We start from the raw sequence: 14662 nt of genomic DNA on the forward strand, positions 1-14662 counted from the left end.
CTCTGGACAACCTTATACAATAAAAAGGAAGATACAGCACTAACTTCAAAGGCAGCAACCTTAATCCGGCTCTGACTTGAGTATATCAGAGAAGGTCACAGAAATTATACACAAATGAGGGCATAAAACCAACTGACTGTTGATTTTCAGTAATATTGAGAATTCACATGGAATATAATAATAATAATAATAATGTGAGTTTGCCATGCAGCCCTATCAAGTAATTTTGCATATGTAATTATTGTAGGCCTGTGGGCACACTGGCCTTGGACACAACTTTGTCAAGTATCAAGTATTTAAGCATATTTAATTATTGAGGGTCACTGGGGACTTTGGCCCTTCCATTTAACCAAGAAGTACTGATAAGATGAACGGGCACTGTACCTTTGGGCAGATTAAACAAACAGCTCGTCTACATAGTACTGTCATATACCAGGAACCTACTTGGCCTAATTCATTTTAAAAGTAGTTAGTAAATCTATTTCTGTTAAAGGACCACTATAGGCACCCAGACCACTTCAGCTTAATGAAGTGATCTGGGTGCCAGGTCCCTCTAGGATTAACCCTTTCTGCTGTAAACATCGCAGTTTCAGGTCGGTTTATCCAGCCTCCAGTGGCTGTCTCATTGACAGCCGCTAGAGGCGCTTCCCACTGTGATTTTCACAGTGAGAAGACGCTGCCGTCCATAGGAAAGCATTGAGAATGCTTTCCTATGAGACTGGCTGAATGCGCGTGCGGCTCTTGCCGCACATGCGCATTCATGCCGAGGACGGCAGAAGAAGGAGGAGATTCCCCAACGCCGGGCGCTGGAAAAAGGTAAGATTTTAACACCTTCCTCACCCTAGAGCCCGGCGGGAGGGGGCCCCTGAGGGTGGGGGCACCCTCAGGGCACTATAGTGCCAGGAAAACGAGTATGTTTTCCTGGCACTATAATGGCCCTTTAATACATGTGCGCTTATATGTTTGTATAACGAATGCATTCACTAACCTGTGAACTGTAGTGAGCTGACAACCAAATAAGGTTATTCATGAAACCATGAATTGTTAGCAATTCACCACTGGATTGAAAATTTCAGTTCAAAATAGCTTACGGTAATTGGAAAATGTTAGCTATGTCCAATTTGTCTATTTTGGCCTTGAATTTGCAATTCCATGATGAATTCCCAACACTTCACAGGCAGTAAATATATTCACAGATATATTTTCAGTCCATCTCCTTGCACCTCAGAAGACCCCAATTAATTATTTAGTGAATAAACCACTTAGTGTTGCTATCAGTCTGTTCAACTACCTTTGTGTTATGGTTACATGTATTTGTGCAGTTACTTGTTGCTTCTCTGTATATCTCTGTATACCAAGTAACTTAGTAACAGTGCTTGTTCTGCTGCACAGTTTGCTATTCTTGATATTTGTCGGTTTATAGCTACATTAATGTACTCTGTTTATATTTATTATATGTTTGCATGTATGAATATTCGGACGATGTGTAATAGTATGCATATACTCATGCAAATACCCATCAGTCTGTACAACTATGAGTCGTTATTCTTAATTGGTTTGGCTGTCTAGACCCTAGGAATCAAGAGTCCTGAGGGCATAAAAATCCAATTCTCTTATTATTTTGTGTTTTAGGCGTAATGATGGCTCTTCCATATGTGAAGCAGGGATGTATTTATTGGGAGGCAAACAAGGCATTTGCCTTGGGTGGCAATTTCCAGGGGGCGGCAAAAAATGCCAAGGCTAATGCCTTGCTTGCCACCTTTGGGTTCCCCCGGGGCAGGCAGCCAGTTAATTCCCAGGCGAGGGAGCACTTTCCCCTGAGCTCTCTCTGCTCAGCTCCCTCTCGCGACCCTCAGTGATGCCGGGAGCCGGAATTTGACGTCAGTCCAGCTCCCGGCATCACTCTGCGGCGCGCAAGAGAACTGAGCAGAGAGATCACAGCTCCCTCACTGACAACTTAGAGCGCCCCTTCCCCCACCCCCCGCCTGCACATCCGGCTGCCTTCCTGTCCAGCAGCCCGGCCAGCATCCCCACAGGACTCCAGGTGAAAAATCCACCCAGCTATCCCAAAAGTAAGGAGGCTGGGTGGATTTAAATTTAAAAAAATAAATAATAGTAATTGTGAGTGTTGGGGGGGAAGTGTGTGTGTTTGTCAATGAATGTGACTGTGTGTGAGTCAGTGAATGTGAGTGTGTGTGTCAGTGAATTTGAGTGAGTGTGTCTGTTAGTGAGTGTGTGTGTTTCAGTGAATGTGTGTGTGTCTGTCAGTGAGTGTCTGTGAGTGTCCGTGTCCAGTGAATGTGTGTGTGTTTGTCAGTAAGTGTATGTGTCTGACAGTGAGTGTATGCGTCTGTCAGTGTGTGTCTAAATGATTGTATGTGTGTCAGATTGTGCCAAATCAGTGAGTGTTTGTGTGTGTATGTCAGTGTATCTGAGAGTGTGTGCTGGTCCGTGAGTGTGTGTCTGTCAGTCAAAATGTGTGTAAATTAACAGGAAGAGGTGTGGCCTTTGCAGTAAGGGGAAGGTACATTTCAATTAGGGGGTGCCTGAGATCTGTCATGCCTAGGGCAGCAACATTTCAAAATACACCACTGATGTGAAGGTATGTCCTCCCCCCCACCCCCCATTGATTAATAAATAGCCCACCGATCATGTGTGGGGACTAGGGAGAAACAGTGGGATTCCCCCCCCCCCCCCTGGTTATTATATCAATAGCTCCCCCTGGACACCTACAGGTCTGGACTGGGGGGGTACATTAGTATTGCATTTCACTGTTCCCATCCGCAGTATGGCACGTGTTACAAGTTTGTAATCTCCCTTAATATGGGAGTCATATTGATGGCCAGTTGCCACATGATTAACCCTCACACTACCAAGGTGTTTTTTTTTTTTTTTGTCACTGTTTGTTTCTGGCTGTAAGCACTGCCAGTGGGCAAATAGTACTCCAAATTATTGTTTGTACAAAAGTAAGTCAAGAATAAATTGCAAATGTGCATCCTGCTGGTTGCATTTGGTCCCTCGTTAGTTTCAATTCTGTACTTTGTACATATTCTGTATCCTATATTTTGTATAGTGTTTGCATGCATAAAGCATGCATCCAGTCAGTTGGGAAACGTTAAATTGGGCTATCGGAATTCCGACTGCCATTACCTTTAGTAATTATGAACGCTGTTAATCCGGTCGGTATTGGGCCATTTTCATGAGATTTTGTCTATTCGGACAAAACCAAGTGTTTAGTAAATAACGCTGTGTTTGTTTTATAATTTGGTCTATTATGTGGCACTGCATGATAATAAAATTTTGTGATACCTTTGTTGGCTAACAAAAAAGGGATATTTTGCAAGCTTTCAAGAAACTAAGGTCCATTTATAAGGCACACCCACAGTAGAGATGTCTTAGTCTGACTTCTACATATGAGCCTTCCCGTCAACTCCACTCAGGGCAGACTATGCAAAGAGCGCAGCTGAAGCAATATCTGCATTGGCCTAGTGCCCTCATCATAGCACAAGCGCGTCTAATGATGCTTTCATGGTTTTGGACACCAAGAAATCACCCTTCTACTTTGAATTCTCTGTGATTACTCAAGGCTTATACGTCCGTAGATATGAATCCTCATATAATGCAGCAGATGTATGATCAATATGACGATAAACTGCCTCATATACTAAAGTATTCCTATTATTAGCATAGAGAGTGCCTGTCTCTTTACTGTACAAGAAAACTCAGGAAACTCAACATGAGGGATCCTATTAGGGTTAGCTTTGCCAGATCACAGGTGGCATTGCGGGATTTGTTAGAGGTGTTATTTACGTAAAAAATACATTTTACAAAAATGTATTGATTTAAATGGTAAAATGATCAAAACATAAACAAATTGTATCCAATCACACTTTCAGTGATTTCTCTTTTCTGAATATCCTAATAATAATCTTCAGCTCTAGGCCACCACTAGCTTTTGTCAAATCATATAAACTGCAACTTTTTGGTTTGGATTTCTACTTATAGATTCATAAAGCAAGTCAATTAGCTTGATCTGTTATCAGAAAGAGAATGCAGGTAGACAAAAAAGGAAAGAGAATAATTTGTACATTCTATGGTATGTATTGGGCCCACAGAAATGTTGTGGATTTTCTGCAATTAATATTTAAAAATATTACTCAATTTAAGTAATTATCAGGTACAAAATTGCTCAGGCCCTCCAGTTCCATAATATCTAAATTAGATACATAGAATGATTTTATTACATTCTTCATGGAATTAATGTAACAATGTACATTTACCTTTTACCCTTGGAATTGTTACACTTCATTTTTCCTACTCTGTCTTTTATTTTTATGTTTTTTTTTTTTTTAGATATAATAAATGTCATAGTAACCCAGTTACACTAAGAGATGGAGATAATTGTATTATTTTATCTTAAGTAAGAGCATATATCCATCAGCACCCCCACTATCAATTTCAGTCACTGCCCAGTTCGTTATGTACCTAACAGCCCCAACATGTTCCCCTCTTGTCATTTAAGGTACCACATGCCCTGCACAATTCTTTTAAGGCCCACAGTTAACATCATAGTAAGACAAACAGCTGGCTTGGGGATAGCCCTGAAACTATAAGCAGTGACCTACTGAGAGCAAATCAGTATGCAAGTACCAAGTTACGATGTTACCAATCTGTGCATGCCAAACAGCAACCACTAGCTTATACTTATCTCACACATTTTTTTGTCCTTGAAGTTTTAAGTGATCCTTTAGTCTTGTGAATTACTTTTTAAATGTTTTTTTTTATCTACTTCAATACATAAGGTTATCTGTTATTGCAGGGGTTTCCTTTGCCATCATGAGCAGTGACAGTGAGTGTGCGCCACCTGCTTGCTAAACTTAAATTAGCAAAAATACTTGAAAAAAACGATAAAAAAATTCATCAGGTACCGTCCTGCCCAGGTTAATGGGTCTGTCATACCTCACCTGTTTGTTAACAGACAGAAAAGCAGAAGCCGACAGAAGAACTAATAATTGTTTTTATATTAAATTATACAATGCACATATCTATGCAATGTATATGCTGCATAGATAAAATGTGTTTAGAAATCACATTCTCTTTTCCTCTGTTGCCTACATTTCCGCAACATATAACTGTACATATGCATCGACATATAACATGCTGACAACTCTACATGCCTTTTCTATGACATATGCCCACATACGCTTCATCCTTTTATTTAAAACTAATTATATACAAACACACTAACCTTCTACACACAGACCTATCTATATATATATATATGTGTAGATATGTACACACCTGTTCTGTAGGTAGATTAGTCACCATGTGGCTCACAGATTCCAAAGGCTCACCCTCATTTCTTTCTGTGTACCCCATATCTGTCCCCTCTTTCTTGTTAGTGAGTCTGACACTCGTACAGACTGAGATTCAACTGACAATCTACCTGAGGAAACTCTGGCCCACACACCACACCCGTAAAACACTGTGAGGAAAGTGTCGGAGATGTTCTGCAAGTCCTTGTGAATGAAGGGAGGAACTCAGACTGTTTAAGGAGGGGCCATGAAAAAAAACTGTGGTTAAATGTTATGCAGAGTTGGTGGAACTTAGAATCTCTCCAGGGTTGGGCACATGATAGAATAATAACAATAGACCATCGTTATTAACGATCATGTACACAGCGCAGAGTTTCAGGGTTTTCCTGGAATTTCCTGTAAAGATTCTTTTTTTCATCTGTTTTCATTTGCAGCAGTTCAGCTGTCAGACAGCTATAGCTTCCTGTTGCTGGAGTAGTTTGTGAAACAGCATAAACTGACTGCCTGGTAACGATAAAACACTGAATAAACAATTCTTTCATTTACAAGTAAGAAAGTGTTTGAGAACTGCATACTGGAGGAAAAGATTTAAGAAGATAGCGGGAATCAGAAGAATAAAAATGCCAGGGTTGGTCACTAAAAACAATATAATTGGGGAATGATTACAATCTAGTTAGTGTAGCCCAAATCATTCTCAATTCTGTTTTAGTAATTAAATCCTGAATTAGTGTCGGTCAGAGTCCTGTGATATAATACTGTTTACATTGTGTATTGAGCGCCACACAATATGTTGACACTATATAAATAAGTGATGGTAAAGTGAGTATTAAAGCAGCATTGTCACCACCACCATGAAAAATTAGTATTTCATAAAGATAGACGGCTGCAATATATTGGCTCTGTCTGTGGAGGATCTCAGGACCTTGTGGGATCCTCCATAGACCTTAATGCAGTGATTAGAGGAGCAGAACGACAAAGATGGCGGCGCACGCAAGGGACAGGCTTTAGGTATGTACATCTCATGTTTACATGCCTTCCTGCTATCGGACACCCAGCGGCAATATCACCATTGGGGGCCTTTGCAAACTTTTCAAAGTCCCTAGATGTTGACAGTGCCTCTTTAGGTGATTTAAAAAATAGCTAAGTAGGGGGCGGAGCCAAGCAGGCAAGCAGCCCAGACGTGCCCAGCAAGAGCTCCCACGTCTGGGGACAAAAAACGGGGCACAGCGCCTGCACACTGACTCCCACAGACTGCAGACCTCGGTACCCGTACTCAGGGAAGGCTACCGAATCGTTTGGTACCTCTTGCAATCCTCTGCACAGCCGACCTGACACGACGAGGCTTGCGGCCTTCATGGGACTGAGCCACGGAGAGACGGACGCTCTCCGGGCATATCAACAGTAACAGGGACCGTAGCGCAGTACTTCCCCCCCCCCCCCCCGACCGGTGGGGGTTATCCCGGTCACCGCACAGCAGCCGCACGCATCCACACCTCTCTACTGGTCGGCCAGCGCTGCACACTCTGTCGAGCCACAGAGACCAAGATGGCGGCAGCTGACCACGAAACGGAGGCAGACGAGCAGCACACAACGCTGGAACAGCGTCTGGACGACCTGTTCAAAAGATTCTGGCGAAAGCTCCGACACAACGCACAACAAACAAAGCAGGTACAGCAGGGATACTCACCTCCCGGGGGCAGACAACAACAGGGGGGAACCCCCGGGTTGCAGCAAGCAACAAGCACTGACCACGAGGCTGGGCCCAGCAGTGCTACCATGTGCGCCCTGCTGAAAAGACCACAAGGTCCCACGAGAGCGGCCAAACCTGGCCAGCTGCAGAGACCGCCATACTCCCTCAGGGCGTACAAAGCACACCATGGAAAAACCCTGTATAAGCGGCGCAAATATGCTCAGGGAGGGAGAAGAACAAAGCACCCAAAAGGCAAAATGCACCAAGACCAACCTCGACCTAACCTAAACCAATTATCCACTACAGGGACAGTCACACAAGCGCTCTCCACTAACGGGCACTCACCCGCACGACTCTCCCGCGAGCTGCACCCCTGGTACGCCTGGAAACAGACCCCATCGGCGCCATCGAAGGCCCCAATGGAACCGGCCTTGCGTAGAGGCATTGGCTAAACAGACCCACCTGGACTATCCATACAGTCATAGCACAATATATCACAGTCAGCTTTATAGCAGAATTTACTTTGTTTAACCACATATCTGACTAGTCTTTTTTTCTACCATTTAAAGCGTATAGTTTTTGCCACTAAGCATGATGTTACTTGTAAAACAGAGCGCATACTCAGTACCACATACTTGTTAGCATAGCAGACCACTGTAGGCTGAGAAATATAGTCTATTGGCAATGAACATAAGTATTCGCCATAATCTCGTTTAAAATATGTTCTACGCTTGTTTCTTTAACTCATAAAAAAGTGCAATTGTTTTTCATGTCATGGCATTATATACACATGTTTGAATATATTACGCCTGTTGAAGCTGTCGTGGCTTCGCAAGCCTGTATGTTATTTCTTTTATTGCACACCAAAATAAAGAATTAAAAAAAAAAAAAAAAAAACAAATAGCTAAGTAAAATGAATAACATAGAAGTTATTAAAATGTTACAGCACAACATACCAGAACATAGAGCATCCCATTGAGACAGAGCTACTTTAGAACTTTACAGAGAACTTTACCCCCTACTGAACAGGTTCCAAAAAGACCTATCTGATTGGGCATACCCACACATATCCTGGCTCGGCAGGATACAAGTCATAAAAATGAACTCCCACGCCTGTTGTATCTCATGCAGGCACTCCCTATCACTATCCCCAGATCCTTCTTCCGCACACTAAGACAGGCAATGGGGAAATACGTATGGAATCAGAGGAGACCGAGAGTCAGGATGGCCACACTGACGTTGCCCAAAGACAGGGGCGGCCTGGCTATGCCAGACTTTACCCTGTACTATGACTCTTGCCACCTTCAACGAATCATTGAGTGGTCTAAAGGGGGGATAAATAAGAGATGGAAAGACTTAGAGGAGGCGGAGGCCAGAAGGCTGCTGTCCACCCTGCCATGGCTGAGGGGGGTGGACCGGGGGACAGTGCGCACCAAGCACAACAGCAACCATGCGAGTATGGAAGACAGCAATGAAGAGATATGGGCTGGCGCCGTACCCGTCCCCCCTCCTACCCTTGACACACAACGAACGCTTCCCACCGGGCATGGACACTAGGGCGTTCAGAGACCTGCTTCGCCACGAGACGCCTCGACTACACCACCTCCTTGACAGGACTGACTGTAAGACACTACTGACCTTGCTAGAGGGTAGCACTCCCACCCCCCTACAGATACTTAAATACAGACAACTACAGAGCTATGTACACACCCTCGCAGGGGGCACGGCACGAACAAGGGCCCACACCACGTTTGAGAGACTATGCCTAGACCCCGACCCCCAACCCCACGGGATCTCACTTATCTATGCCACGCTACAGAGGAAAACCCCGACAGAGACGCCCAAGTTCATGGGGATATGGGAACAAACACTAGGTAAAACATTCACGGACGGTGAATGGGAGAAGATATGCTACCTAACACACCACTGCTCGGTCTTCAGCAGGACCCAGGAAACGGCGTTCAAGCGGCTAACAAACTGGTACCGCACTCCCATCATGCTTCACGCCATGTACCCAGATCACACTGACCTTTGCTGGCGATGTAACAAAGAAGCCGGCACCATGCTACACCTTTGGTGGAGCTGTGAGGTCATCCAACCCTTCTGGAAGGGCATACACGACTTACTCCAAACATTCTCGGACGCACCACCGCCCCTTCTCTCAGAGGCCATGCTCCTCCACCACACGAAGACACCCAGATCCCGCTATAAAAAGTCACTCACCATTAGAATTCTAAACGTGGCCAAGCAAGTACTTCCACAATACTGGAAGCAAGCACTGACGCCCCCACTGACAGCATGGTTCTCCCAAATGGAAGAACTTAGAGCCATAGAGGAACTTAACATGAGCGCAAACAACATGCCAGACAAATACCTGGAAATATGGACGCACTGGATGCTGAAGACTAGTAAGACTGAGTTCATGGATAGGCTCCAATACGACGGGTAGGCAGGGAGGCAGCGGGGCAGCCCGGACCGAGGCCATGACAGACAACGCAGACGAAGATAGCCTTGACGACCATACGTCTCCCCTGACAAATAACCCAGCTTCCAAACCCACCCAACACTGCACACAAACCAACAAACCCTGACACCGACCTACGGTACCGACACAATCCCACCCAGGTGGGGCACTCACGATCACAACACTGCACAAGAAGCCGCACACTTGTCTAGACAACCAATACACCGAGACAAGCCGAAACACAAGAAAGCCACCACCCTTTGGTGCAGGACATTCCGAACTAGGACTAACACACGAGGCAGAACCTAACAAAAGACACACACAACCAAAACACAGAATGCAGCAAAACCCACCTATTACAAACTAATACTTCGGGCTTACGAGCCACAGAAATGCAGAAAGGCGAGAGACCTGCGCGTCTCCAAAAGTATGATGTACACACAACTATTGAAACCTGCGAGTTTCGAAACGTACAATTGAAATGTTAACACAAATGGTTACAAATTGGAGACCTGCGAGTCTCCCCGTTACTCCTACTATTTGAAAACAAATAAAAACATATTTACAAAAAAAAAAAAAAATTACAGCAGGACACAGAGGAATTTATTAACTAAAAAAGTAGTGTATTGAAAAATAAATTATAAAATGTATTTTAAAAAAATCACTATCTGGTGTTTAGCAAATAAACCCTATAGGTAAAGGGTTGTTTTAAAAATAAGCTTATGGAGTCAGTATGATTACGATAACGGAGGTTATATTATTAGCATTTATATAGTGCCCACCTATTCCGCAGCACGTACAATATTATGGGAGATATTTAACAATCAATGAGACGATTACAAAATGTTACAGAAACAATACGTTGATGAGGACCATGCTCAAACGAGTTTACTTTCTAGACTTCCCTTGGTGGGGACATATCTACTAAACATTAAATACTAATAACTGGGCAGCCAATACTGCCCAGTTGCTAGAAAAGCCTTGGGGATGGGGACTACAAAATAACTGGGGGGAAGCCGGTGCAAGCATTTTTTTAGGCGAAAACAAATTTGCCATCCCGTTTACTTCAGTCACCAGGTGTGTTAGTCTGCATGATTGGGTGAAGCAGACATACATTGACCATGCAAACTGACACACACGCACTGACCTTTGCAAACACACACAATGACCCATACAGACACACACTGACTCATACAGACACACACACTGACCCATACAGACACGGACCCATACAGACAGACACACTGGCATACATAAACATACTGACTGAAGCAAACTAACACACATTTTCTGACTTACCTTACCTTCATTGCTGTTCATTCCCTGCGCCTGGCTGCTGTTTCTCTGCACATTTCCTCCTTTTTCTGCACATTATGCTCCCGCCCACTTCTCCCCACGTATAGGGGAAGGGGCGGGAGTGAGGAATTGAAGAACCCGTGCGCTACCGCAATGCATGCCTGGGAGGGGGAGGCCTGGCTGAGCGGACAGATCTGTATGCCGCCGGACCTGTGTTCTACCAGGCACTAGTGAGCAATAATGTAAGTGCTTCCGAGCGCCCGGTAAAATGGCCAGTGGCATACTCAAGATAATCTAACTTGTCAGGACCGGTCTCCCCCCCTTAAGTAGTGCCCTAGGCGGCCGCCTAGTTTGCCTATAGGGATGCCGGCTCTGGGAGGAAGACTTAGTACCCCTCATACCTCCACCCATCAGTATTGGGTATGGGACTTTAAATGAAATAATGGAGTGTGAACAGATCATTGTACAAACTCTTCCTACACCCATGGCTCAGATGTATCCCTATTCACTGGTCACAGGGGGGAAGGGTGTTGACAGTGATCTGTCCACATCCCATTCTGTATCTACCCACTGCCTACAAGTGAGGAAATTGAGGTGACTAGGTGCTTCACCATTATTTTTCTGGCTTCATCCCTACAGGACGAGCATTTCTAATGGCTGGGCAGCAATAGCTGCCAAATCACTAGTTTTAATGTTTAGTATATAGGTTTCTACCTCCCACATCCTACTGGATGCATTTGGTCTCCAAATTTATAAGATCAGTGCTTTACAAATATTCAGACCTCTATGCTTTGTACAGGGTGGGCAAAATTCAGAGTAGGGTTTAAGGAGTCAACACCCCTTTTTTTTAATTTTTTTTTTATTATCAATGGACCAATTTCAGTGATATTACATACAATGAATGCCTAATATAAGTAGATTTGTTTGACTAGGTATGGAAGATGACATCTTTTAAATTAACTCCATTTCCTGTCTTGCAAAGTCGGCTCTTTCGATTGCATAGTTCATAATATTGTAAAGCGCTATGGAATCTGTTGGCGCTATATAAATGGCAATAATAATAATAATAATAATAATAACAACAGTTAATGTTCCAGGCTCTAGTGCTCGAATATTTGCATGGTTATTCTCCATGAGATGCTCAAATGTACACGGTTTGTTCATGTACACCCGCTCTTTCAGATATCCCCACAGAAAGTCATCGATAGCTGAAATGTCAGGCAAACGTGACGGCCAATTAATCTAGGAAATTCTTTCATTTATTCGCTCACTGAACTGAGATCTCAGGAGACCCACTGTGACCATGGCTGTTTAGGCAGTAGCCCCATCCACATTTCAGAACAATTATCCACTACAGGATGTAAAAAAATTTCAATAATATTCCCATATCTCACATCAGTAATGGTCAAAGCACCACCGTCAGTTTCAAAGAAGTAGGGTCCAATAAGTTCATCAAAGAAACCGTTTTCTCAAAAAGTTTGAGGAATGCAAAAATGCATTAGTTTCCAAATCCTAGTTAATGATGGTCCATATCTAACATTGAAGTGGTGGCAGTAAGCTCTTTGTGACAAAATAATAGACCTGCCATTTTGAATATAAAATTCCACTTTTTTAAATGTATTGTTCCTTCGTGAAATTACCCATGATGAATCTCCCAAGACTCAATTATAAAATGTACCTGCAGCAAAAACATGTTACTACTAACAAATAAGTTATTTACCTGTCAAATTCTACACTGAACTTTAGTTCATCCTGTATATGGTTCTGATGCGAAAAGTACGATTTTGCCATTTTAACCAGATCCAATGTTTTGTGAATTATCCTGTCAGTTATTTTTTCATCTCAGATATTTGAACCTAACGTTTTTTCTTATGCTGTCAATTATTCGTGAATAACCCTGACAGGAACCCAGTTTACTAATTAAAGAGTTACCGTGAGGGTATTCACTAAAGTGAGAATTTAAAGTGAATTCATGGTGAATCTCAAGTTCAAGGTCAAAATAGACAAAATGGAAAAGGGTCAACTGAGCCCTGAGGGAGTGCATGGAGGGAGGGGAGACCTAGAGCTGCTTGCAAAGGTAGAACGTGAACACACCTGTATCCAGCATGCAGTGCGTGGTGATGACAGATGTAATTTTTGCACAGAATGGACATTAAGTAGTCAGGAACAGAGTTCCAGACTTCCTAAGTCACATGTGCTGCAGTTGCAACGAGCCCTCCGCAAACCATAGTGCAAATAGCTTTGTGCAGTATTTCGAGCAGAAACCCTGCACATACAGATTTCTTCCTCCATGACCACTTCTAAATGCAGAAGTGGTTCCTATTTTTAAAGGACCACTATAGGCACCCAGACCACTTCAGCTCAATTAAGTGGTCTGGGTGCCAGGTCTCCCTAGTTTTAACCCTGCAGCTGAAAACATAGCAGTTTCAGAGAAACTGCTATGTTTACACTGCTGGGGTAATCCAGCTTCTAGTGGCTACCTCCCTGACAGCCACTCGAGGCGCTTCCGTGATTTACACTGAGTAAATCACCCTTATTTGATGCTGGATGTCCTCACGGAGTCCAGTGTCAAATAAGATCCCCATAGGAAAGCATTAAGTTATGCTTTCCTATGGCCGCGCATGCACATTCGGCTCCACTTGGGAGCTGACGTCGGCGGGGGAGGAGAGGTCACCAGCGCCGAGGGAGCCCGGAGCTGGATTAAGGTAAGTAGCTTAAGGGACGGGGGCCCCGAGGGAGGGGGGGCACTCCAAGAGCCTCTAGTGCCAGGAAAATAGGTTTGTTTTCCTGGCACTATAGGATCCCTTTAAAGGGACACTATAGTCACCTGAACAACTTTAGCTTAATGAAGCAGTTGTGGTGTATAGAACATGCCCCTGCAGCCTCACTGCTCAATCCTCTGCCATTTAGGAGTTAAATCCCTTTGTTTATGAACCCTAGTCACACCTCCCTGCATGTGACTTGCACAGCCTTCCATAAACACTTCCTGTAAAGAGAGCCCTATTTAGGCTTTCTTTAAGTTCTGTTTAATTAAGATTTTCTTATCCCTGCTATGTTAATAGCTTACTAGACCCTGCAAGATCCTCCTGTATGTGATTAAAGTTCAATTTAGAGATTGAGATACAATTATTTAAGGTAAATTACATCTGTTTGAAAGTGAAACCAGTTTTTTTTTCATGCAGGCTCTTTCAATCATAGCCAGGGGAGGTGTGGCTAGGGCTGCATAAACAGAAACAAAGTGATTTAACTCCTAAATGACAATGAACTGAGCAGTGAAGTTGCAGGGGAATGATCTATACACTGAAACTGCTTTATTTAGCTAAAGTAATTTAGGTGACTATAGTGTTCCTTTAAGGATGGGTATTTAATATTCACAGGTATAGTAATACTGAAGCCCATGGAACAACGCAGTAGGAGGAGTGGGCCTTGACAGAGCCAGGGAGTGGGCAGGTGCTAGTGTTTGGGGGTTGGACTAGTTTAATGGAGCTTGGGGGCGGAGACAGGGAGTATAAAGAGCAGCCATTTTAGAATAGGGGCCATTTTAACCAGAGCCTCTCTTACCTGTAAATTGTGTCAGGTCGGCGAGGTTCTTTTTCTTTGTCGTTTCTGCAGGATTATGGCGTCGCTAGATGAGATCCTGGATGGCGTTCGGGCAGCTGTGAAGGACAGAGGACTGGATTGGCTTCATCAGCAGTTGGGGACTGCCGGGCCTGCTCCTGCGGTACCGGCCCGTCGACCGGCGAGGAGGACGAGACCACCTCAGCGTTTGAGCCCGGGCGCTGGGCCCGCAGCGCGGCGGAGGAGGAGCCCTTCGGCGGGATGTGGTGTGACCGACGGTCCGGGTGAGGCCCGGTCAACAGAGCCAGGCAGGCGCACGGCTCACTCCGGTGGGCGCGG

The 14662-nt window shown here is 44.1% G+C and overlaps 1 protein-coding gene across 1 annotated transcript in view; it reads right to left on the bottom strand.

The window, feature by feature from the left end:
• LOC134591172 (lysophospholipid acyltransferase 2-like) overlaps positions 1 to 5526 on the bottom strand; it is a 58107-nt gene extending 52581 nt beyond the window's left edge. Inside the window, exon 1 of the mRNA XM_063444449.1 lies at positions 5302 to 5526. Coding sequence (XP_063300519.1) covers positions 5302 to 5379 — 78 coding nt within the window. The 5' untranslated portion in view covers positions 5380 to 5526. The remainder of the gene's footprint in view (positions 1 to 5301) is intronic.
• Between the last annotated feature and the right edge of the window lie 9136 nt (positions 5527 to 14662).

The sequence above is a fragment of the Pelobates fuscus genome, chromosome 1 (genome assembly GCF_036172605.1).
Source record: "Pelobates fuscus isolate aPelFus1 chromosome 1, aPelFus1.pri, whole genome shotgun sequence".
Classification (NCBI taxonomy): domain Eukaryota; kingdom Metazoa; phylum Chordata; class Amphibia; order Anura; family Pelobatidae; genus Pelobates; species Pelobates fuscus.